Raw genomic sequence first — 21,800 nt, 5'->3', positions numbered from 1 at the left:
ATGATATATACTCCGTATATAATTGTGTAATGCCCAATATTAGACTAGTAAATAACAAATAAATCTAAAGTGAGATACTCAAATAAAAAAAAAAATCCACTAAACATAAAATAAGATGGTGCTTTATAAAAGAAAAAAGCAATTCTCAAAAAATAAAAGAAAAAAGCAGGGAATGAAAAAGAGACAAAATAAGAGTGCAGTATTAAATAGAGTCGGGCCCAAAATAGTCAGCAATCAATCAGCATGCTCTCCATTTCAGGAACGGCGCGTAGAATCGGCAGGTGCCAAATCCATGGAGCGTGGGCATCACCACGCACGCACGCACCCGCAATTTCGCGGCCATGCTGTGACGCTCTGGTCAATCATCGTCATCGTCAGAAGTATCAATTCTTTCTCCATAGACATTTCACCACGATTTCTGTCATCCTTTTGGCATTTTTACCGCCCTTTAGCCAAATGACACTGACCCACTGCTCTCCTGCTTTACGACTGTCGGTGGAATGACTAAATTTCCTGAGGATTTTATTTAAGACTCCCCATTCATTCTCGCCCTGAAACAGTATAGAAAAGGGTTGCAGCGACGCCGGCATTCGCCACGGCGGCTTTCAGGTGGTCGGTGGTGGCTGCGCCTGCATGATTGCCACAGTGAGTATTTATATTCGCACCTTTCTGTCTATTTTATTGTTTAGATTCTTTCGTACTGAGTATTTATTCAGCTGAATTGAAGTTGGTGTTTTATTTTTCACTGTTTTTTGTTTTGCTTTAAAATAATCATCAGTTTGATTTCTTAATTTTGTCGTATTTTGATTGAACTTGCTCGTGATCATCATGATCAGTCTGTTACACTTTATATATATATACTGTCTAATATCTCTCATTTCTGGGTGTTTTAGAAGTTTGCTTGTCTCTACTGAAATCAAGTTTGGTTTCACAGTGTAGTATTGGTAAAGGGGAGGGAGTGGGGAGTTTGGGGATTGTGTACAGAAATAAGTAGTAAGCTGCATTAGCGGTTTATTTGCTTTCTTAGATTGAGCCAATTAGTTATGGGTAACTTATGGTGATTTATGTCTTCTGTCGGCTAGAGTCACGAGGCATGATTTAGTGACGGTCAATTATGGGTAACTTATGCTGATTTATGTCTTTTTTTTCCGGCTAGAGTCACAAGGCATGATTTAGTCACTTTCTTAGATTGAGCCGGTCAGTTATGAGTAACTTATGCTGATTTATGTCTTTTGTCGGCTAGAGTCATAAGGCATGATCGCGCTGCTCGTTACCATTGTCATCCAAAAAAACACAAGAACTCTTTTTCAAACAAAAAAAGAAAGAGGAAAGATTTTCTTTTGGTAACTGATTATGAGATAATTGGTTTATTTGCTTGGCAGAATTGCTACAGCTCTTTTTTTTAGATTGAAATTGGCAAAATGTTGCATATATATGTTTATCTGCAATGGGATAATGTCTTTCTGGGAAGTAAGTAGGGAAGTGTCTTTTTTGTGATTGCTACATTATTAGAATAGGACTATATGTAATGATGTCTGATATGTTCAGGTCAGAAGCATTACTTGTCCAAGAAGTGGATGTCCTAGCAGAAGTGTGGGTAAACTTGACTTAATAAGCTGTAATTTGGATATTTGAGACCTTGACATTTTCATTGAATCATTGGAGTGACCACCCAACCCGGTTTTGATATTTTACAGCAAACAGTAGACCATGGACCAGAAGAATTGGCTGTGGAGAAAAAAATCCTCAGAGAAAAGAATAATTGCAAATGACAAAGCTGATCTTGCCATTAAAGACAACGATGAGGAGGTACATATCATGTGTTTACCTTACTCGAGCCTAGCTGTGTAAAATGTTGTTGGCCTTTTGACATTTGACATGAAATTGTATCCAAAACCTCATAGCTAGTTGATTATGATATGATTAGCTGATACTCTTAAATGTCACTTCTTAAGATATGAGATTTGTCTTAGATTGAAGGAAGCTTTGTTGTATTTTTGGGTTCAGGTTCAGATCCTTCAGAATGAAAAGGAAAAAGTTCTGGAGGAATCGGTGAGAAGCCTCGATGAGAAGTTAGCATCTGCTCTCAATGAGTGCAACGCTAAAGATGAATTAGTCACAAAGTTCACAAAAATGGCGGAAGAAGCCATGGCAGGTGATAACTGCATTTCTTTCAAAAAAAAATTTCCCGGTTTCTGCAAAGTCCTTCCAACTAACTTTTGTGTAATTTGTTAATTGATGCATAATTTAGCTCACAAGAAAGCGGAGGCTGAAATTATGTGTTTGAAGGAAGAGTTAGAAGAATCTGTAAAGCAGAGAGAGGCTGCAAATGGAAGGCTAACTCACCTTAACAGTGCATTGAAGGATTGTATGCAGAAATTAACTTTCACCAGAGAAGAAATGGAGCAAAGAGTACGCGATGCTGTAATGAGGACGTCAGAAGAATTCGGGAAGACTCATAATATGTTGGAGGACAAGTTGGTAGAAACAAATAAGAAGGTTGCAAATTTAACCGTTGAGAATTCTCATCTTAGTAAGGTTCTCCTCGTGAAAGGGAAGATAATTGATGATCTTACTGAAAGCAATTCTCAGGCAGAAGCAGAATTTAATGCTCTGATGTCAAGATTAGATTCTGCAGAAAAAGAAAATGCTTTCTTAAGGTACGAATTCCGGATGCTTGAGACAGAGCTTCATAATCGAAATGAGGAGATGGAGTTTATTCGCCGCTCTGCAGACGCCTCACATAAACAACAGCTAGAAAATGTGAAGAAAATAAAGAGGCTGGAAGCAGAATGTCAAAGGCTTCGTGTTCTGGTGAGAAAACGGATGCCTGGGCAGAGTCAGTCTGTTTTGACAAAATTGAAGAGAGAAATTGAATTGGAGGAAAGAAATCGGATTGAGACGAGGAGAAACATGAATCCCACATCTGGCAGTGTAGTTGTTAAAGACACCTACCTAGGAAACAATGATCCCGACATTCTCAGGAAAGAGATAAGTTTCTTGGTGGAAAATCTTTGCAATGTGGAAGAAGAAAACAAAAATTTGAAATTAGTTTTAGCACAGAAAGGAACCGAGATCCCACATTCTGGAAAAGCTTGGGATCAACCTGAAGAGCTTTCTAGAGCTAAGGGTTCTAAAGAGCTGGCTGTTTATGGACCTATATCAAATGATATCTCCTCCATATCAAGCCATGACACGAAGAAGGAGCATGAAAACGTTTCTTCTGAATCTTGGGCTTGTGCTTTGATATCTGAACTAGAGCATTTCAAGAATCATAAGGACCAGAAGAGTAACTCTGAACAGAAAATGATTGGAGTTTCAGAGATGAGGCTAATGGATGATTTTGTTGAAATGGAAAAACTAGCAATAGTAGCAGTGGATGGCCCGCTTGGGAGTTCCCAAGCTTCTTCAGAAGTGAATCTCGCATTATCAGACTCCTCCAAAAGAAACGAGCATGAGAATCATGTGGACTTGACAGGTAAAGAATTAGTTCAAGTAAAACAAGGAGATCTCAGTGACTTGGACCGGGAAAAAGGGAAAGATGGCTGGATTGAACATGTGCTGAAGGTAATCATTGAGCAAAGCAGTATTTCAAAAAGAGACGTTTATGAACTTCTAGAAGACGTCAGAGTGGCTTGGCATAACCTCAACTTTCCACACACCAGCGAAGGCAACAAGTCAGTAAGCTCCATGCAGCCTATTAGCGGCTATATTGCTTGGAGGTCTCCGGTAACATCTCCAAAAGCCAATTCAATCAGCAGTGTTCCTGTTACCAACTCATCTGTGGAGCAAAGAAGTGACGAATACGCATCTGTTTCAAAAATTGTTGAGCTGGTCAAGAGATTTTCAGAGGGCTGTAATATGGTGGAGACAGAACATGGCAGGACAGAAACTCAGGAGCCGATAATAGCAAATGACTATTTGCTTCATGTTTTCAGGTGGAGAAATTCCGAACTTAAAACTGTATTGCAGCAATTCCTGCATATATGCTGCAGTCTGCTGGATGGAAAAATTAATTTCGTAGAGTTTTCTGTGGGACTGACTGCCACATTGGATTGGATTGTGAACAACTGTATGCGTTATCAAGGTTCTAGTATTAGAGATGAGTTTATAAAGCATTTTGGTCCAAGAGGATTAGGAACTGTGACTGATATAAGAGCCTTGCAAAATTTTATGTTTGAAATGGAGAAGATTCATTCCATTATTCAAGCAGAAAATGAAGGCTTGAAGGCTGAGTTGAATGTGATGAGATCCTCACAGAAAGATCTCGAGGCAAGGCAGCAGCTGGAGAGAGACAAGATCGAAGCCTTGGCAAGTGATCTTCAACAATCACAACGAAGCATTGAAAGTCTACACACTGAAATTGAAACTTTAAACGAATCTAACAGAATGATGGAGGATATGATTGAAAATCAGAAGTCAATAAATGAAGAACTTGATACACAGCTTAGTGTGACCAAAGTTAAATTGAATGAATCCCTCCAAAAGATGTCTTCGCTTGAGGTGGAACTTGAGGATAAAACTCACTGTTTTGAAGACCTTGAAGGAACATGTCTTGAGCTCCAACTTCAACTCGAAAGGTATTATGATTTTCGGTATTTAATTTTGCGTGTTACCATTTGCTAGCATAACTGAATCATTGTATCATCTAAGAACTGAATCTCTGATGGCAGCATTAACAGCACCAAGATTCCAGATGAGGACATGGAAAAAGAGCGACAGATACAGCAGACTGTGAGTTTCTGTTAATCTCTTCCTCATATCAGCTCTCGTTTATTTTAACATTGACTTCCGAATTGATTAAGAGATTTTTTTTATTTTTATTTTATTTTTTCAAATTGGCAGGGTTGGGAGATAACAGCCGCTTCTATGAAGTTGGCAGAGTGCCAAGAGACTATCCTAAACCTCGGGAGGCAGCTAAAGGCACTGACTTTGTCGGAGGAAGAGCCAGTAGTTGTTGATAGACAATTATGCCCCTCCGCTTCCAACAATAAGACTGTGAAACACCATGTATCTCTACTTGATCAAATGCTATTTGAGGATGGAACTAAAAAGGGAACTCTTAAATCTCCCACGAAAAAAGATGCCTTGAACATCCCCATTGCAGATACACTTTCTGTTGCCCAGCCTAACAGTTGCAATGCAATTTGTGCTTTCAAAGGCACACCTTCTGGATCATATCGTGGCTTGAGTAGCGGATCTAAAAATGCAAAAGCGGGCACTTTGGTTATCTTGTCAGGCCGGAAGAAGGGAGGAGGGATGGGGTTTCTGAGAAAGCTATTGCTTAGGAAGAAGAAAGGAAGCCACAAGAAAACGTCCTATTCCTTGCCAGTGTAAGACTTGGCAATAAACCAGGTTTTGACTCTCAATATCAGGTCCTATTCCTTAGTATGATGGTTGAGAATGTATATAGTCTCCAATTTGGCATGTAATGTTTTCAGACGGCTTTAATAATTTGCCTTGTACAACTAGCAGTGCATTTATGCGTTATTGCTTTATAGCACCCTTATTATTTGCCCAAAACCTTCACATTCTAGTCGGTGTGTTCTTCACAGTTTGAGTGTGCTTTCTTCGTTAGATACTTCTTTCAGTTTCGATGATAGATTGTGCAGCTTCTTTCATTCCCTGCAAGGTCTGTTCAAAGCAACGGGCTAGGACTTTTGGATCAGGTATGATGTCTTTCGCGACCAATATTTGCATGTCAATCTTCCCTGCATAGCTAACCATGTGCATTGTGATTGCCTGCATTTCCAGCATATATAATTTGTCAGCTGTGAGAGTTCCAGCAACAAGGAAAGAAGAAGAAGAAGAAGAGCCTGTTCTTGAGAACTCACATGAGGTAAGCATGTTGAAGTTACTCTAAGGTTATCAATGGGATTGCCTGCAATAGTGACCTGCTCTCGAGGGCCAATCACATTCGAGATTGTAAAGGTCGTGTTGCAGACAATCCGGTAGCTAAGCGAGCTCGCAATCTACACACCAAAGCCAGAACACAACACTTGAAAATGGCAGCCATTTGAGCATGTCATATTCACTCACATTAAAAAGGAAAAAAAAAACAAAAAAACAAAAACAAAACAAAAAACAAAAAAAAACAAAAAAAACCCTTACCTTTGCCCCCAAGGAGGACATGACCAAATCCCTCAGTTTGTAAGAGCAGAGGGCTTCTAATGACAGTTTTTTCTTGTCAATCATTGCTTTTGCCCTCTTCACAAACTGGAGAGGATCCTTCACACCCTTGTGATAATTTATAGGTAACAGAATGATACCAAATTTGTTTCCCCACCGCGATCCCGATTCGCCATTCATCAGCTTGGTCATTTCCTGAGAATAACAAAGCAAGCATTCACTTCAAAGTTTACATTAATGAATTTACATTTTACTTAGTCTTGAGAGTGGAGAAGATTGGAAAGGGCATATACTTGCAGTCCAGCTTGTGGTCTTAGATTTACCATGGCAACACCAGTCATGCTCAGTCCTTCCTGCAGAGCTACAAGGAATATTTGAATTTTTTTTTTTTTGGAAAAAAAAAAATTGATTTTATAGAACTATTATTATTAGTCGATTTATGTGTTAATATACAAGAGATTTTGCATGGTTTTACCTCGGGATGAACGCATTTCCAGGTACCTGAACAGCCCACATGATATGATTCCGAACAGAACATCGTTAATGGTCTGCACCAATGGTTCGCCAAAATTAATGTTGGGACGAGCATATATATAACACACATGAATATACATTAAGGTACCGGTTCGGCCCAATAAGCCCAATCCACTACCAAGCAATAGTTATACCATAGATCCGGATCTACTTTGCAACAATTGTTATACCATGGATCAAGATTCATATTGCATTGTGAACCTTGTTACAAAAATTTTGTACTTTTAGTTAGCACATTTTGTACCTACATTTAACAATTAACTTGATAATTGCTAACACATAATATGATATGATAGATAGTTACATCCTTACATGTACAGAAACTATTTGAAGGTTATATTTGGACAGGGTCAACTACAGATTCTGAAAGTTATTTTTTAACAAGGATTTACAATACAAGATAGATCATAGTCCATGGTATAATTTGACACCTTGCAAATGTGGACCCGTCATAGCAAGTCCACCTTGCAAATTAGTAAATATTTTATGTAAATTACAGTAAGGAGAGGAATTGTATCCAACGGGTAAGAAGAATCTTACAGCGTCAGGGACCGCTCTTTTGACGGTCTTGATGTCCTCAAGGATGAAGGTGGCGGTGGCCAGCTTCCGGGGCCAAAGCTCCACCCCAGCTCCGCCGCTCAACGCCGTCCGCTTATCCTTCACCCACAGGATCCTAAGCACAAACTTCAAAACATACACCGCCGTGTACCATAGCACCTTCAAAAACCTCATAACGCTCCAATTCCGTTTCCCTCTCCGGCGATAATCCGACGAAGTCCCCAAACCGGCAATGACCGGCGGCAGATCGGGATCGTCCACCCTCCGGCAACACGACAGGAACATGGACATGAGCGAAACCCCGTCGCCCAGCGAGTGGTGGAGCCGAAGGACGGCGCAGTTGTGAGCCACGAGGAGATGGAACTCCCACAGCGGCTTGTCGCTGTCGAGCGGCGACGAGACGGCGAGGTCGGCGAGGAAGTCGTTGACGCAGTCCTCGTCGGAGGCGGAGCGGTCATCGCTGAGGCGTTGCCGGTGCACGATGAGGTGGTCGTCGACGTTTACATGTACTCTACGCCACCGTTCACGGCCACCAGCATATCTCTGTAAGCATAAAATATATAAACTTCAGACTTTCAGTTGTAGAGCCATAAAAAACAATCGGTCTAAGGGGACGTGTAAGCATATAATATATAAATATAAATTCTCTTATTACCATGACGCTGCAGAACCTGGGGTGTTTCATGAGTATGGAGTTTCTTATCGCCGTTTTAACGGCGTCAATGTCCACCGGATTCTTGCACGCCACCAGGCAGTTGATAACTTGAGTCGTCCCCGGCTGGAAGAACAGCCGGCTGCTCGGCGTTAGCGGTTCATCATCTCTCTCGAATCCACCATTCATATTTAGCTAGCTAGGCTAGAATGAAGAAATCAAGATCTGAGAAAGATCGAGACTCAAAATCGATCAGTGCGTAGTTGTATTGCAGGTTGCACGAAAATGTATTATGGAATATAGATTTACCTTGTGGTCCTTTAAAAAAAAGAAAGATTTACCTTGTGGTCCGCTGTGGTCAATGCACACTTCGAGTATTGGTTAATGGTTCCTTTATCAAGTACTGTGTTTCGTATGTACTGGTTACTCACTTGTATTGCATCTTAAAGTCTTTTCTTTTCAGCCACGTTATTCAATCAACTGAGAAATGCTATCACATGGTTTTTTTGTTTTGTTTTTTTTTTTTTTAAGAATGTGATCACATGATTATGTCTTAAAGAACCGAATATGAAAGAACGGAGTTCGTGCGTGTTTATTTTCGTGTTTATTTGTTAAAATTTTTAGTCTTCGTATTCCTGATTTTGAAAATCCTGCAGGTTAACATTAACAAACATGCTTGAACTTGTTCATTAACACATTAAAAACTCTTAAACAAAATAATGAAAACACTTAAACAAAACTTATGAGAAAGGCTTTCAAAGATGATTTTTCTATGAACTTGGGCCATCTCCATTCCAAAATACCAATTTTTGCATTAAAAGAAATATATCCATCACATTCTTACACCAAATTTTATTTAATCTCCAATCTATTTACACCAAATTCTATTTAATCTCCAATCTATTTACACCATCTATTCATACACTAGTTTTGTTTACTTTAATTATTTTAATATAAAATATAATTTTGAAATAAATAATACGTAGTACTCCGTAACATTTTAAAATGAAATTTATGTTTTTATGTATTTTAATTTTTAATTATTTCCATAGTTGATATTAATCTCATTTTACACATCTCAATGAGATCTTTAAAACTTTACAATTTATTTCTAATCTAATAATATAAAATTTTAAAAAGAAACAATTAGCAAAAATTTGGTGTCTTCCTTGGAGGAAGGTTGCACCAACTTTTTACACCAAAATGGTGTTTTGGTGCCTTCTTTGGAGAGATCCAGATTGAAAGGATTCTCAGAACTTGAATTGATGCAAATCCAATAGCATGTAAGGCATGACATTGCCAGTTTGCAACAATCATAGAACAAGCAAAACACTACAAACACAGCCTATCACTTCAATCATGTTTGATTAAATCAGACATCAATAAAGCACAACAAATGCAGCAACTGCAGAACAAGCCCTTTATGAGCAGATTGATTAGCTCGTGAAAACATGATAGTTCAACAATCAAGAACAAGCAAAAGCTTGCAACATCACTGTCACTATATCAAGCCAGGATCCCTCAGAGTTTCTAGTGAAGAGTTATTGCAAAAATTATTGGCAATAGCCAATAGAAAAAGCAAGCAAGCAAGGATTTGATAATCAATCAAGGATATGCAAACAAGTGAAACACAAAATACACCTAGTAATATATACTTGTATACACCTGGTAATACAGACTTGTATAAAGAAGACAATGGTTTAGGTTTTAAAAATGCATAATATCTAATAGCCATGTTCGGCTGTGGGGGAGTTGGAAAAATTGCTGCAAAAGCTATTGTCAGTATAAAACAGAAGAGGCAAGCAAGCAATAATTTGATTATCAATCTGGGATATGTAAACAACTGAAACATAGAATAATACTAGCATTATAGACTTGAATACCTACAAGGATTTTTGGTAAAAAGAAAACATGTAATATCTAAAAGCCGGCCGGCAAATCAGAACTTGGAACATCAGCCTGGATGAGCTGAAATCTTATATTCATGGTAGATACACTCTGAAGATAGATGACATGAAAAATATGCACAACTGTGTATCACATACAGACCTCCAAAATAACATCATAAGAAACAACAGGGAAACTCAGGACAAAGTTCACATCATCAGTGTCCTTTGACTCCCTTCATATGGATAAAACAACCCAAACAACTACAGCCTGTTCAAGCATTCAACACTACAAAATTTCTACGAATAGCCCACAGATTTCAAGGCTTCTTCAGGTAAAGACACCCAAACAGAACTATCCACTGATTCATATACACACACAAACACACTACTGTATTAAAAGCTTCGAACTAAGAAAGCTCAAAACTGCAAAATTCAAACTTCAAAATTTTCAAATAAGGCATTTTAATATATCTAACTCACGCAAAGCTCAAGGCAGATGAAAACCGTCTGATGTAGTCATTTAAGACAAGAGTAAACTAATACAGAGCATCAAAATACCGAATAATTAAACAAAAAACAGGAAAATTCTGAGAATAATAATCATAATACTTTCGGTATATAAAGCAGAACTGTGTTGAGTGATTAACGGTAGGACTTCTGGAACCTGGCACGAGCACCACGACCTCCGAACTTCTTTGGCTCGCAGCGCCTTGGATCAGCAACAAGCAAGGTCCTGTCGTAGCGGACGAGGATATCCTTGATCTCCTTCTTCGACTGCTCGTCCACGTACTTCTGGTAGAACGCGACGAGGGCCTTGGCAATGGACTGACGGATGGCGTAGATCTGAGAGGTGTGACCTCCGCCCTTGACGCGGATGCGCATGTCCACGCCGGCGAAACGGTGCCGGCCCAATAGGAGGATAGGCTCGAACGCCTTGTAGCGGAGAATCTCGGGCTGGATCAGCTCGATTGGAACGCCGTTGATCTTGATGAGTCCACGGCCGCGCTTGCAGTGAGTCACGGCAACCGCCGTCTTCTTACGACCGAAGCATTGAACTGATTCTGCCGGTGCTGCCGCCATTCTGGTGGTTCTTCTCTGCCGCGGGGAATAGAGAAACCCTACTCTGCAACCTGCTGACCTGCGTAAGAAACTTCACGCTTCGCGCTAGGGTTTTTAGGAAGTTTAAGAGGTACCAGGTGGGCCAAATGTAAGCACTTATTGGGCTAAGCTTATTGGTCTTTGGGTAGGCCCATAATGTTCTGATTCTTATGCAACAATTTATTTTTGGTCCATTATTTGTATTGTCTCATAATGCAAAAACTTTTAAAATTGATACAACTCTAGTTAAATTAAAGATAATACTCCGCATAAATGATCTTGTAGTCTAGTAGCATGAAATATCTCTTACAGCCCGTTTGGTTGGGAGGAAGGAATTAGGAGGGAAAAGAATTGTAATTCGGTGGAATTGCAATTCAATGAATAATGTGGGAATTGAAATTACAGTGTTTGGTAGGCATGAATTGGAGTACAGGGAATTGAAAGGTAATAAGTGACAGAATGACTAAAATGTCCTTATATAGTAGAAGTATAAGTAATAATAATAATAATAATAATAATTTACCATATGAACATATTACTGCATCCACACATATATAAACATGTTACTGCATCTATCATTTTCTTTTTATTCTTCTTGCTGCTGCTGCATCCTCACAGAATTCATAATACATATATACACATAATACATAATACAATGAAAAAATAAAAATTGGCAGACAAGTGCAATGTTTTAGAGGGGTAATATTGTCTTCACAGCCACATTTTTCTCCCAAAAACTGCTGAATTCTAATTCATAGGGGGAGGGTTGGGAATTGGAAATCAGCAAAAGGAGGGAATTGCAATTCGGCCGAATTGCAATTCCCTCCAACCAAACACAGTAGTTTATCAATTCGTTGAATTGTAATTCGGTGCACCCTAAACTACATTGAACCAAACACCCCGTTATAATTGAGATTTTATGGGTTCAAGTTTTAATGAGAACAATAACATTGACACTTTGTGCTTTAATAGACAAATTACCTCCTAAGTGGTGAACTTTGTCGGGAACGTCTACGTCCATTACTCGACCCTATTATTCCACTCTCATCCACAACCTGTCGGGGAGGTCTACATCTATCATCTGACCCACCATACCCAACCTAGTGGCACCCCGTTGTATTCCTATAAAGAAAGAGGTGGTTCGAGTAAAAAACAGTTATAAACATATACTGCACTTTATCATCGTTAGTCGTACTTAAAAAAAAAAAGAAAAAAGTAAAACCATTTAATTATGGTTTATGGCATGTTGAGTGAGCAACACAGGATAATTGACGCAGACTAAAAACCAAAACCAAAACAAAATAAGAAACCAAGCACGGATCAAGTTAACAAATACTCCGAATTTTTCTTGGGACTCCGTAGTCCGTTCTCTACGTATCTACGCCACCGTCCCCACTGCCCACTCACCGCACTCCCGTCTTCTCTCTACAGAGGAGGTCCTCCATAGAGCCATCCTTGTTGTAGTCCACGCTATCCATATTTGCCCGACGGCCTGCCGCTCGCCCGTTTTCCCACCGGAACGAAAGCCGTTCATCCAAGCTGTGCGCCAAGGAAGTGAACTGGTTTTTTGAGAAACCGAGACCGATCCTCTTCTCCAATAGCTCATCGGGTTGTTTTCTCTTGACCCGTATCACTTATTTCGGTAATTGGCTAAAGAATCAGTTTGTGATCATTGTTTTCTGGAAGTAATTGAATGTTGTTCATCTTTAGTGGAGTGATACACAGCTGCTTATGTGATATGATCTCCAGTACACAAAAGTTCTGGTCTTTTAGTTTGAAATACCTTCTTTTTAGTTTTTAGGATCTGGGAATTCTGTTTACTGGTATAAGGTTATACAATACGAATTTGTTGCTGGATAATATCTATTTTTTTTTTAATTTAATAAAGAATTATGCTTTGTATATAATGCAAATTTTGATTGGGTGATATCAAGGATTTGACTTTTCTTGGCCTGTTGAAGAAATCCATCGTTCCAGTTCACTAGTTCGTTTGATTATACTGAATTTTATAATATTCAAACTAAAGTGATATATGTCTGTTCTGAGGAAGGGAGGAGTATTGATGTTTTGATCATAATAATTTTCTTGTGTGTGGTTTCTTGGTGACAAAACATGTTCATAAAAGCTAAACTTTTATCAGTTTTATGTTCTTTCTAATTATTCGGATTATAGTTTGATATGGGTACTGATGGGAAAGGAATGAGAGGTTTACCAGAGTTTCTAGTTTCCTAATGTGCTATATTGTGAAGTCTTTTGTGTGTTTCATTTCATAAACAGTTGAAATCTTCAATTGGAGTCATGGGAGCATATTTGATGAGGGTCGAGATGGAAACCTTCTGATTCTCGTTTCTTGAAGAAAGTCTTCTGTAAAAGTAAGAAGTTGTTGCCTTTTATTTCCCTTCAATCTGGTTGGTCCCAATGCATTCTAATCTATGTTGTGAATTCAGATTCCCAAGAGTCGCACTACAACTTAATGCTGTTAGGATATTAAGTGGTCCAGATGCAATGGGAAGAAGTAATTGAATTCTTTTTTCTGAAACTATTAATCTTATCCAGGGGTGTTTATCTAGTAACTGTTCTATAAACCAAACAAATTCTTGAGATAACATGCCAGATCCAGTTGAGAATCAATTATCAAATTCAGTGCTTGCTGCTAGTGGGGGAAATACCGGTGGCATGAATGCTCCTAGTTTCAGTGACTGGGATCCAGGTGAGTCCAATTCTTCTCGAAATGTACATAGCCATGTGCATGGGAGTAATTTGGAAGTAAGGCATGGTTGGTCTTCATCATCAAGCAATTATGTTGTAGCTGATCCAATGTCAGAGGAACGAGAATTTGACTCTTCCAGTGGTCTCCTTCATGAGAACTGTAGCAATGTTTATGGTGGCAGTCACCCAATTGGCAGAACTACTATGCATCATTCTAGTTCTAATTGCAGCCTTGGGAATGTTAGTTTAAGTGGTCCATATCACAATTTCAGTGGTCCACAGGTCACTAGAACATGTGCACCTCTTGGTCGTAATAAGGCAGTTGGATCAGAAACCGACCTTATTCCTGCTTTTCCTTCTTCTGATAATGGAGGTACCTCTTCATACAATTCTGGTGATTTGATGGGAAACCATGATGATTCAGATTCTTCTTTGGGCACCTGGGGTTTTGCCTGCAAGCGGAAGGCCCTTGAAGTTAGCTCTGAAAAGTTGTGTGCAGGTGGAAGTTCGAGCTCCAATCCCCGAGCTGAGAACATTACACTGCACAATGTTCCTTCTCATTATAATGCTTCTAGCAGCTTAAATATATTTTTGCCCTCCAATGCTGGTGTCTCGGAACAAGCCAATTCAAGAAATGGAACTAGTAGAAGATTATCAGCTGGTGATGAATTCCCACCTTCAAGTGTTAACGGGATTACAGAGAGCTCTACAAGAAACTTTCATGCAACCGAGAACATTGCAAATCCAGAATCAGTTTCATTTGGCTTACCACCAGTTGGAGCTACTGTAGGGCCTTCTGATGCTATCACTACCAATGTGCCACCCAGACATTTCTCTATAACTAGTTCTTCAGACTTGAGGCATCCATTATCACTAACAATGAATTCAAGTAACTCTGCAAATCAGCCTCCTTCAATGGCATCTACTAGTCCTCCAAGGAGTGCACGTTCGAATCCCTGGAATGGATCTCGTGATTCACAAAGTGGCAATTGTGCTAGTTCTAGTTCACGTTCCGCAGAAAGTAGTGCTACAGTTCGAGATGAAACTAGCTTTAGAAGCTCCTTTAGAAATAACGGTGCACGTAATAGGTATTTCTCTGCTACTGAGACAAGAAATCTGGTACAGGATGCTGATAACTGGAACTCAGCTGTTCTAATCTCCTCTCAAAACCAACCTTCTGGTTCTGGAATTGGCCCCAGCTCTAGTTCACAGACATTTCCTACAAACTGGGATACTAATCAGAACCCAACTACTAGCAGCCATCAAAGATTGTCAGACTATCCTTGGGGTTTTTCCCTACCTGCAGGATCTGATCCAGGAAGCCAGGATGGAGGTAATCTTTTACTGCCATCATGGGCGAGTACTTCCTCAGATGATCCATTTTCACCATTGCCCTGGGCTAGTACTTCCACAGAAGAGCCAGTGATGTCATCCAGACCTCGCAGGAGGGGTAATCGCCAACCATATCTTCGATCAACTATGACAGCAGAGGTTTCAGGTGACAATCATGGTCCATGGCGTGCATTAGCTTCTGATTTTGAGGGGAGACACAGAGTGGCATCTGAGGTTTGCTTTCAGTTTATGGTTTTATTTTTTTTTATGCTTCAAAGTTTTTTTTGGGTGCACGTATGCTCTTGGGAGGCAGGGGTTGGGAGGGATTTAAAACTGAATATTTTTAGATAGACATTCTGTTCTTCATAGATGCAAATATCACTCCGAATATAGGTTTCTATGCAACTTATATTTATACAAAACTTGGAGAGAAGTAATTAGAGAAAAGTATCTTACTCTCTCAACTCTCAAGATTCAGTCACAAATGACTTTTTTTTTTTCTTCCAAATTGCAATACTTTTGATCTGTTAACAAATGCTATAAGTTTAAACCTAATTTCGCACCTTACTTTCAACATGACAGCTGTTATGGATCTTCTTGTGATTAGTCTTCTTGATCCTTATACTGAATTATTCTGATTTATTAAGTACTGCCTTTTGTTTTTGGAGCTAAATGTTAAACAATCTTGTAAATACTGATTTAGTTTGTTTGCCACCTGACTTCAACAGATTCGTGATGTACTTAATGCTATGCGAAGATCTGAGAACTTCCAGGCTGAGGTTTTACTTTATTTTCTATTTTGAATCTAAATTATTTTGAGCTTTCACTTGCTTCCATTGATATGCCATCACATAATGTGAGGGATGATTGGATTTGGCATCATTCGAAGTTGGAAACCGTCTTTGCTGACTTTGCAATGCAATCGTTTAAACCCCTGTCAAATGAAAACTCGAGAGCTCAATTTTGCCGGAAGGTTTAGGATTACGTGTGATTTGATACTCACTTCTTGCATCATGTTAAAAATTTAGTAATTATTTTTCAGGATTACACAGTGTTCAATCCATTCATCAACGGGGTTGCTGACTCGCACGATAGGCATAGAGATATGAGGCTCGATGTGGACAACATGTCTTATGAGGTGGAATACTATCCACTTACCATCCCGAGTTTCTACCTCTGACACCTTCTTACTATAATGCCATCGTTTATCAGGAATTGCTGGCACTGGAAGAACGCATAGGGAATGTGAACACGGGATTGAGCGAGGCCACCATTCTGGGATCTATGAAACAGCGGAAATATGATTCTTTCTGTGGAGGATTATCATCCGACTTGGAGCCATGTTGTATATGTCGGGTGATATTCATCTCTATGTTCCCCGCTAACATAATTCCATTGTCAAAATCAATCGGTTTCACTCATTCGATTCGTTCTTCTTTTCCAGGAGGAATATGTAACTGCAGATGACATTGGGACATTAGGGTGTGGACATGAGTTCCATACAGATTGCATTAAACAGTGGCTAATGCTCAAGAATCTATGTCCAATCTGCAAGACAACAGGCTTGGAAACCTGACAAGTGGCACTTCATTCTGAATTCATCTACCTTCCACCTCCCCAAACTCTCCCCCCCCTCCCCCCAACCCACCCAAAAAAAGAAAGAAAAAAAAAAAGAAGAAAAACTTAGGAAAAATGAAAAAAAAGAAAATTTCAAGTCTCATGTGGAGAAGACTGTCTATACTATGCATGCAGTCTGAAACATCTTTTCTTATTTCTCATGAATGGCAAGGGATTGGAGAATGGGAAATAAACATTTGATGGACTAATGTTTCCTATTAAACTGTTTAGCAATAATTTTTTTAGTTTTGATGATTCCTAAGTCTTCCTTTGTTTGTTTATACCTATCTGTATGTGGATTGGTTGGCTTTACAGTCTCATATGAAACATATAATACATTTTAACAAAAAATTAATATTTTATTTCTAGAAAAATCATATGTTGTTGAAAAGTATCACATGCGGTTTCAAATAATCTTGTATGCATTTTGTTTATTTTGTATAGAATGTTTGGTAAAAGAAATTATTTGTGTTAGTTCATTTTTTTTTTTTTTTATTTTCAAAAATGTTTTCTTCCATTTTTTATTTTTGGTCAATGAATTGTATGAATAGCCTTTAAAAAAAAAAAAGGATTTTTCGGTCTATCTAGTTTTTTTTTTTTTTTTTTTTAGTTGATTGCATAAACTAGGGTCTATCTTGCAAAGGGGATTCTGATCCTAAACGACATTGAATTATGTATTCTTAGTATTGAAATTGTAAACATCCAGAATGCAAATTGTGTTTTTAAATCAAAATACATAACAAGATGTACTAAATTTTAAAAATATTAAATTGTGTATTTTTAGTATTGGAATTGATTGCAGTATTTGAAATGAACTTACTAATACAAAACAAGGTAATCAATTGCATATATATTAACATTGTGTATTTGTAGTATATAAATTGTAAATTTTAAAAGATAAATTATAAACATTTAATATGTAAATTTTACATAGATACGCAGATGGACCTGAGTACACAATAATTTGCCATTGTGACATAATTTGTGAAATGTTTAAAATATGGTGTGTTTTCTAAAAAGTTCTAAAAACATAGTACATTTTTGTAAGTTTTAGTTGCATGTATGCCACGTAGATTGGTAGGAGAGACTGGGCCCATTTTCGTTTGTATACGTCGTGGGCCCGATTGACAGATCAGAAGTTGGCAACGGGTAACCTGAAATTATGAACAAAGGCTAACAAATTATATTTTTTGTTTTTTGTTTTTATTTTCTTTTTTTTTTTGGTTTTTATTTTTACTATGGAATAATAATTAGAATTATTAAACTAATATTCACTCAAACTAAAGTTCCAAATGAAGTATAATAACAATAATAATGGAAATGATCTTTTTGGAAAAAGCACCAGAGACACATGGTACGACAGGTAAAAATTAATGTTAAAAGTCGTTTATTTACGCGTAAAAATTAATACCGTGTTGATTTGCATTGAGTATAATTAAAAAAGTTTGCGTTTATATATGATGTATTTGATATGATCTGGACCAGTATGATAGATTTTATCAAAAGAACAAATTTATTTTGTAATCATCAATTATTGTATCATTACTGTTATCGGTTATATGTTTAAATTTATGAAATCCAGTGGGATGCGGGGTCGGTGGTTCCTCGCGCAACACCAAACGCTAAACCACCCTGGAAACAGGGCTTCAAATGTATGTCATTCAGTCGTTATTAAAAAGCCTAACATGTACTTTTACCGCCCAAGTCTCTTGTCTAACATGTAATTTTCTCTTTCTTTTGTTGTAAACCCTTTTAATGAAATGATAGAATTAGATGTTAACCATCTTTGTTAATAGTTGAATGATAAAAATATAAACAAATGACTTAACTATGACACACAAATGAAAGTTAAGAAAATATTGTGTCAATTTTTTAAAAATGTAATGATTGTAGTAATGTCACAATAGTTGAAGACTAAATGTGAAATTTGTTCATCTCAAAAATTTAGTTAAGTTTATAAATATTAAGAAAATAATATGTGATACATTAAAAGTATTGAAAAATAATGGACTGTGTTTCCTTCTCTTGACATTATTATTATTATTATTATTATTATTATTATTATTATTATTATTTATTATTATTATTATTATTATTATTATTATTATTTTAGCATAACGCGTTAGTATTAATTTTTATTTTGCATTGAAGCTGTAACAAAATTGATTGGACAATTAACTTAGTCACAAAGTTTTAAGACTGGCTTTTGATGGAAGCATTTTGTTGGCATTCTTAATTTTAATTAATCAATTATAGATAATTTAAACTGATTTACTTCTTTGCAATTTTTACATTCAGATAGTAATCGTAAGTTATTCTATAATTAACAGCGCAAAGACAACTATTACTTTTTAATGATTGCACCTAAAAACATAACGCTCGCGATTTGTCCTTGCTGGTAATTATGTGTCACAATATAAGAACTCATCCAAATGTGATACGTACAACATTACTCATCAATCATTAACCTCTGTAAAACAGGGGACTATTATTAAATTAAATAACTATCAATTATTCATAAACTAATGATAACACCGATAAAACTAATGATAAACAGGCTAAAACCCGACCATTAATCTTCGTAATCAAAGTTAAATTAAACCTACGATATAGACTTTTTGAGAAAAGTTAACTTAATAAAAAATTAACTTATTGAAAACATAATTAAAAAAATAACTAAAAATATGATACATAAGACTTTGAAAACCCCACATGTAAGGGTCATACATTGCTCCTCTACCATGGGGATATAAGGATGAAATAAATCATGAAATTTGATTTAACTAATCTACAAATTCTCAAATGCTTGTACATTAGTAGCCAAAATAAAGTCGAATCATGCACCATGTAGTTGCTAAGAGCATCTCCAATAGTTATAGTTTTTTAAGACTTTTTACATCTGTGACTAGGAAAGAAAAAATTGGAGGGAAAGGGCAAAAAAAAAAAAAACAAAATTGAAAAACAAAAAGTCCTAGCGGGCGCTTGTTGGGCGCCATGTCGTTCCTCACACGCCACAAACGACGCTTACGTTACGCTGTGGTGGGACTACTTTATTACCAAAAATCAAGTCCGTGCTGTGTGCACCAAATCTTCTATCTCATCACCCTCTCTTCTACACATAAGTTTGATTTTTTCAAAAATTACACCAAAAACTACGACTGGGGATGACCTAATAAAACAAAACTTTCAAAATTTTGTATTTTAAATGAATTTATAAGCAGTAACTTCATCAAACATAGATTTATTTTCACCCTTAATTCTACGATCATTAAGTTACTTTTACATTTATTTATCAAGTTTGTCACATTTGATCAGTACATAGTTATCATTTTTATCACATTTAATCTTTCTTGTCAAATTTTATAAATAAATAACCATATCACATTTTTAGTTCAAAATCATATCACCAATAAACATAATTCATTATAATTAAAAGGATCTTTTCTCAATAAATATATATATATATATATATATATATATATATATAAATTAAAAGGATCAAATGAGGTAAAAAAAAAGAAAAGAAAACGCGGGAACATAATAAATTATTTTTTTATCCCGCTTTTTCTCAAGTTTGAGCATGGATCTACTCGGGCAGCGGGACCCACATGGATGATAAATTTTTGAAGCTACCGTTTAATTGTTTCGAGGGCAGTAACGGCACTAATAATTCTAAATTGTTTTTTTGATATTCTTAGCGCAAGAAAACTCCAAATTTCTTTTCCTTGCAAAGGGAGAAAACTCCCCTATATATACGCACATATATACACATAGCTTGATGATCTAAATTGCAGCTTTTATATATACACACACATATATATACAACAAATATACATACAGAGTTTATGCATATGGGTGACAGCAGTGCTCAAGACTGTTTCATCTGGGAAGATCAAGCATGGACGATGACCAATTCTGATAACTCTGGAGAGAAATCCGGCCAATGTAAGTTACCAGGTTCCGGTACCGCCGATTCCCAGCTGCCGCCTACCGGGAGGAAGAGGCCTCGTGCGTCGGAAAGTAACGGTGACGGCGGCGACGGCGGCAGAGGTAAAGGAATTGAAGCAAAAGGCGGCGGCAGTGGCGGCGGTGGAGGAGCTGAGTCTGATCATGAGGTACATATTTGGACGGAGAGAGAGAGGAGGAAGAAGATGAGGAATATGTTCTCCAATCTCCATGCTTTGCTTCCTCAACTTCCTCCAAAGGTAATAAGTAATTAGTAGTAATTGATTGATAAGATCGAGATAGATTTGATTATTGTCATTTATTTGCAATCAAACGAACGGATTTGGAATTTTGGATCTATGTAATGAATACATTTTGCAGGCGGACAAATCCACCATTGTTGACGAAGCTGTGAACTATATCAAAACCCTACAACAGACTTTGCAGAAGCTGCAGACTCGAAAGCTGGAAATCCTCCATGGATTTAACTCCAATAATCCATCGCCGTCCATTTTCGGATCACAGAAACTCAACGCCGAGCTCACTACGAGGGAGGCGTTCCTGGCCGATCATCATCAAGGATCTTCCGACGGTCTGCCTTCCTTCATCGGATCATCATCCGCCCCGCCTCAGCCGCCGGCGTTCCAGACCTGGACTTCTCCGAATGTTATCCTAAATGTGTGCGGCGATGATGCTCAAATCAGTCTTTGCTGTCCTAAGAAGCCCGGCCTCTTTCCGGCCATTTGCTTCGTTCTGGAGAAGCATAAAATCGAGGTGGTTTCTGCTCAGGTTTCATCGAATCATCATCGCACCATGTATATGGTTCAAGCTCATGCTAATAGGCCGTGCGAGGATCTGTTCTCAGAAATGTCGGTTTCAGTGGAGGAGATGTACAAACAGGCTGCCGGAGAGATCATGATGTGGATAGCAAACCAGTATTGAACAATCCCATTGCTGTAAGAATATATACAGTAGAAATTAGGGATCGAAGTGTGGTTGTTTGCTTGTTTTACTTGGACTACAAGTAGTAGTTTCTTTATCTACCATATATATATGGAATCAACTCTTGGGCAAGAGTTATGTTTTAATTAGTTCTTTCATTGAAAAAAATATTGTAGTTTGGATATTGGATATTGGATATTCGTGTTAAATTTTAATCAAATTTAAATTAAATTATCATTTTTCAGATCAAAAGAGATGAAAATTAAACTCTTGAAAAAATATCAATTTAGTCTCCTCTCTCATAAATTATTCTCACAAACGTAACAATAATGATTTCCGTGAATAAGTATTGCTATATTAATAAGGTGCATATATATGATTCTCTATCGATTCAC

General features: G+C 37.5%; 5 protein-coding genes across 12 annotated transcripts; 3 read left to right on the top strand and 2 right to left on the bottom strand.

The window, feature by feature from the left end:
• Nucleotides 1-273: 273 nt before the first annotated feature.
• Nucleotides 274-5,523, top strand: LOC116029218 (filament-like plant protein 7). Of its 3 annotated transcripts, none has more exons than XM_031271127.1 (7): nucleotides 274-645; nucleotides 1,549-1,593; nucleotides 1,698-1,809; nucleotides 2,008-2,155; nucleotides 2,252-4,580; nucleotides 4,674-4,734; nucleotides 4,846-5,523. In XM_031271127.1, the coding sequence occupies exons 3-7, from the start codon at nucleotides 1,711-1,713 to the stop codon at nucleotides 5,335-5,337; spliced, it is 3,129 nt and encodes a 1,042-aa protein (XP_031126987.1). In that variant the 5' UTR covers nucleotides 274-645; nucleotides 1,549-1,593; nucleotides 1,698-1,710; the 3' UTR covers nucleotides 5,338-5,523. The 3 variants fall into 3 exon arrangements, with proteins under 3 accessions (XP_031126987.1, XP_031126989.1, XP_031126990.1); XM_031271129.1 differs by having other exon boundaries at nucleotides 1,549-1,597; XM_031271130.1 differs by lacking the exon at nucleotides 1,549-1,593.
• On the bottom strand, nucleotides 5,513-8,329 carry LOC116029219 (O-acyltransferase WSD1-like). The gene is made up of 8 exons (XM_031271131.1): nucleotides 8,215-8,329; nucleotides 7,877-8,098; nucleotides 7,204-7,764; nucleotides 6,605-6,677; nucleotides 6,423-6,490; nucleotides 6,112-6,324; nucleotides 5,835-5,972; nucleotides 5,513-5,742 (listed from the first exon to the last, which is right to left on the bottom strand). The coding sequence occupies exons 2-8, from the start codon at nucleotides 8,060-8,062 to the stop codon at nucleotides 5,575-5,577; spliced, it is 1,407 nt and encodes a 468-aa protein (XP_031126991.1). The 5' UTR covers nucleotides 8,063-8,098; nucleotides 8,215-8,329; the 3' UTR covers nucleotides 5,513-5,574.
• Nucleotides 8,330-10,207: 1,878 nt separating this feature from the next.
• Nucleotides 10,208-10,920, bottom strand: LOC116028540 (40S ribosomal protein S16-like). The gene has a single exon (XM_031270274.1). It carries the CDS (start codon nucleotides 10,840-10,842, stop codon nucleotides 10,405-10,407), a length of 438 nt encoding a protein of 145 aa, XP_031126134.1. The 5' UTR covers nucleotides 10,843-10,920; the 3' UTR covers nucleotides 10,208-10,404.
• Nucleotides 10,921-12,166: 1,246 nt separating this feature from the next.
• LOC116029346 (E3 ubiquitin-protein ligase MBR2-like) lies at nucleotides 12,167-16,777 on the top strand. Of its 6 annotated transcripts, none has more exons than XM_031271308.1 (7): nucleotides 12,167-12,469; nucleotides 13,138-13,232; nucleotides 13,417-15,135; nucleotides 15,630-15,680; nucleotides 15,944-16,039; nucleotides 16,114-16,257; nucleotides 16,346-16,777. In XM_031271308.1, exons 3-7 carry the CDS (start codon nucleotides 13,468-13,470, stop codon nucleotides 16,475-16,477), a joined length of 2,091 nt encoding a protein of 696 aa, XP_031127168.1. In that variant the 5' UTR covers nucleotides 12,167-12,469; nucleotides 13,138-13,232; nucleotides 13,417-13,467; the 3' UTR covers nucleotides 16,478-16,777. The 6 variants fall into 6 exon arrangements, with proteins under 6 accessions (XP_031127168.1, XP_031127165.1, XP_031127166.1 ...); XM_031271305.1 differs by having other exon boundaries at nucleotides 13,308-15,135; XM_031271306.1 differs by having other exon boundaries at nucleotides 12,167-12,502.
• A 3,589-nt stretch (nucleotides 16,778-20,366) lies between these two features.
• LOC116028434 (transcription factor bHLH95-like) lies at nucleotides 20,367-21,551 on the top strand. The gene is made up of 2 exons (XM_031270150.1): nucleotides 20,367-20,723; nucleotides 20,845-21,551. Exons 1-2 carry the CDS (start codon nucleotides 20,370-20,372, stop codon nucleotides 21,403-21,405), a joined length of 915 nt encoding a protein of 304 aa, XP_031126010.1. The 5' UTR covers nucleotides 20,367-20,369; the 3' UTR covers nucleotides 21,406-21,551.
• Nucleotides 21,552-21,800: the final 249 nt, after the last annotated feature.

This window comes from Ipomoea triloba, chromosome 9 (assembly GCF_003576645.1).
Source record: "Ipomoea triloba cultivar NCNSP0323 chromosome 9, ASM357664v1".
NCBI lineage: Eukaryota > Viridiplantae > Streptophyta > Magnoliopsida > Solanales > Convolvulaceae > Ipomoea > Ipomoea triloba.
This window is presented reverse-complemented; position numbering and strand designations above follow the sequence as displayed.

Bases quoted from the DNA above. Each gene is read 5' to 3' on its own strand.
- LOC116028434 (XM_031270150.1), top strand. From the start codon at position 20,370: ATGGGTGACAGCAGTGCTCAAGACTGTTTCATCTGGGAAGATCAAGCA. The intron at 20,724-20,844 runs GTAATAAGTAAT...TACATTTTGCAG, and splicing joins TTCCTCAACTTCCTCCAAAG to GCGGACAAATCCACCATTGT.
- LOC116029218 (XM_031271130.1), top strand. From the start codon at position 1,711: ATGGACCAGAAGAATTGGCTGTGGAGAAAAAAATCCTCAGAGAAAAGA. The intron at 1,810-2,007 runs GTACATATCATG...TTTTGGGTTCAG, and splicing joins TTAAAGACAACGATGAGGAG to GTTCAGATCCTTCAGAATGA. The intron at 2,156-2,251 runs GTGATAACTGCA...TGCATAATTTAG, and splicing joins GGCGGAAGAAGCCATGGCAG to CTCACAAGAAAGCGGAGGCT.
- LOC116029346 (XM_031271308.1), top strand. From the start codon at position 13,468: ATGCCAGATCCAGTTGAGAATCAATTATCAAATTCAGTGCTTGCTGCT. The intron at 15,136-15,629 runs GTTTGCTTTCAG...TGACTTCAACAG, and splicing joins GACACAGAGTGGCATCTGAG to ATTCGTGATGTACTTAATGC. The intron at 15,681-15,943 runs GTTTTACTTTAT...ATTATTTTTCAG, and splicing joins CTGAGAACTTCCAGGCTGAG to GATTACACAGTGTTCAATCC.
- LOC116028540 (XM_031270274.1), bottom strand. From the start codon at position 10,842: ATGGCGGCAGCACCGGCAGAATCAGTTCAATGCTTCGGTCGTAAGAAG.
- LOC116029219 (XM_031271131.1), bottom strand. From the start codon at position 8,062: ATGAATGGTGGATTCGAGAGAGATGATGAACCGCTAACGCCGAGCAGC. The intron at 6,325-6,422 runs GTATATGCCCTT...TGTTATTCTCAG, and splicing joins GACCACAAGCTGGACTGCAA to GAAATGACCAAGCTGATGAA. The intron at 5,743-5,834 runs GTGAGTTCTCAA...CTGGAAATGCAG, and splicing joins CTTCAACATGCTTACCTCAT to GCAATCACAATGCACATGGT.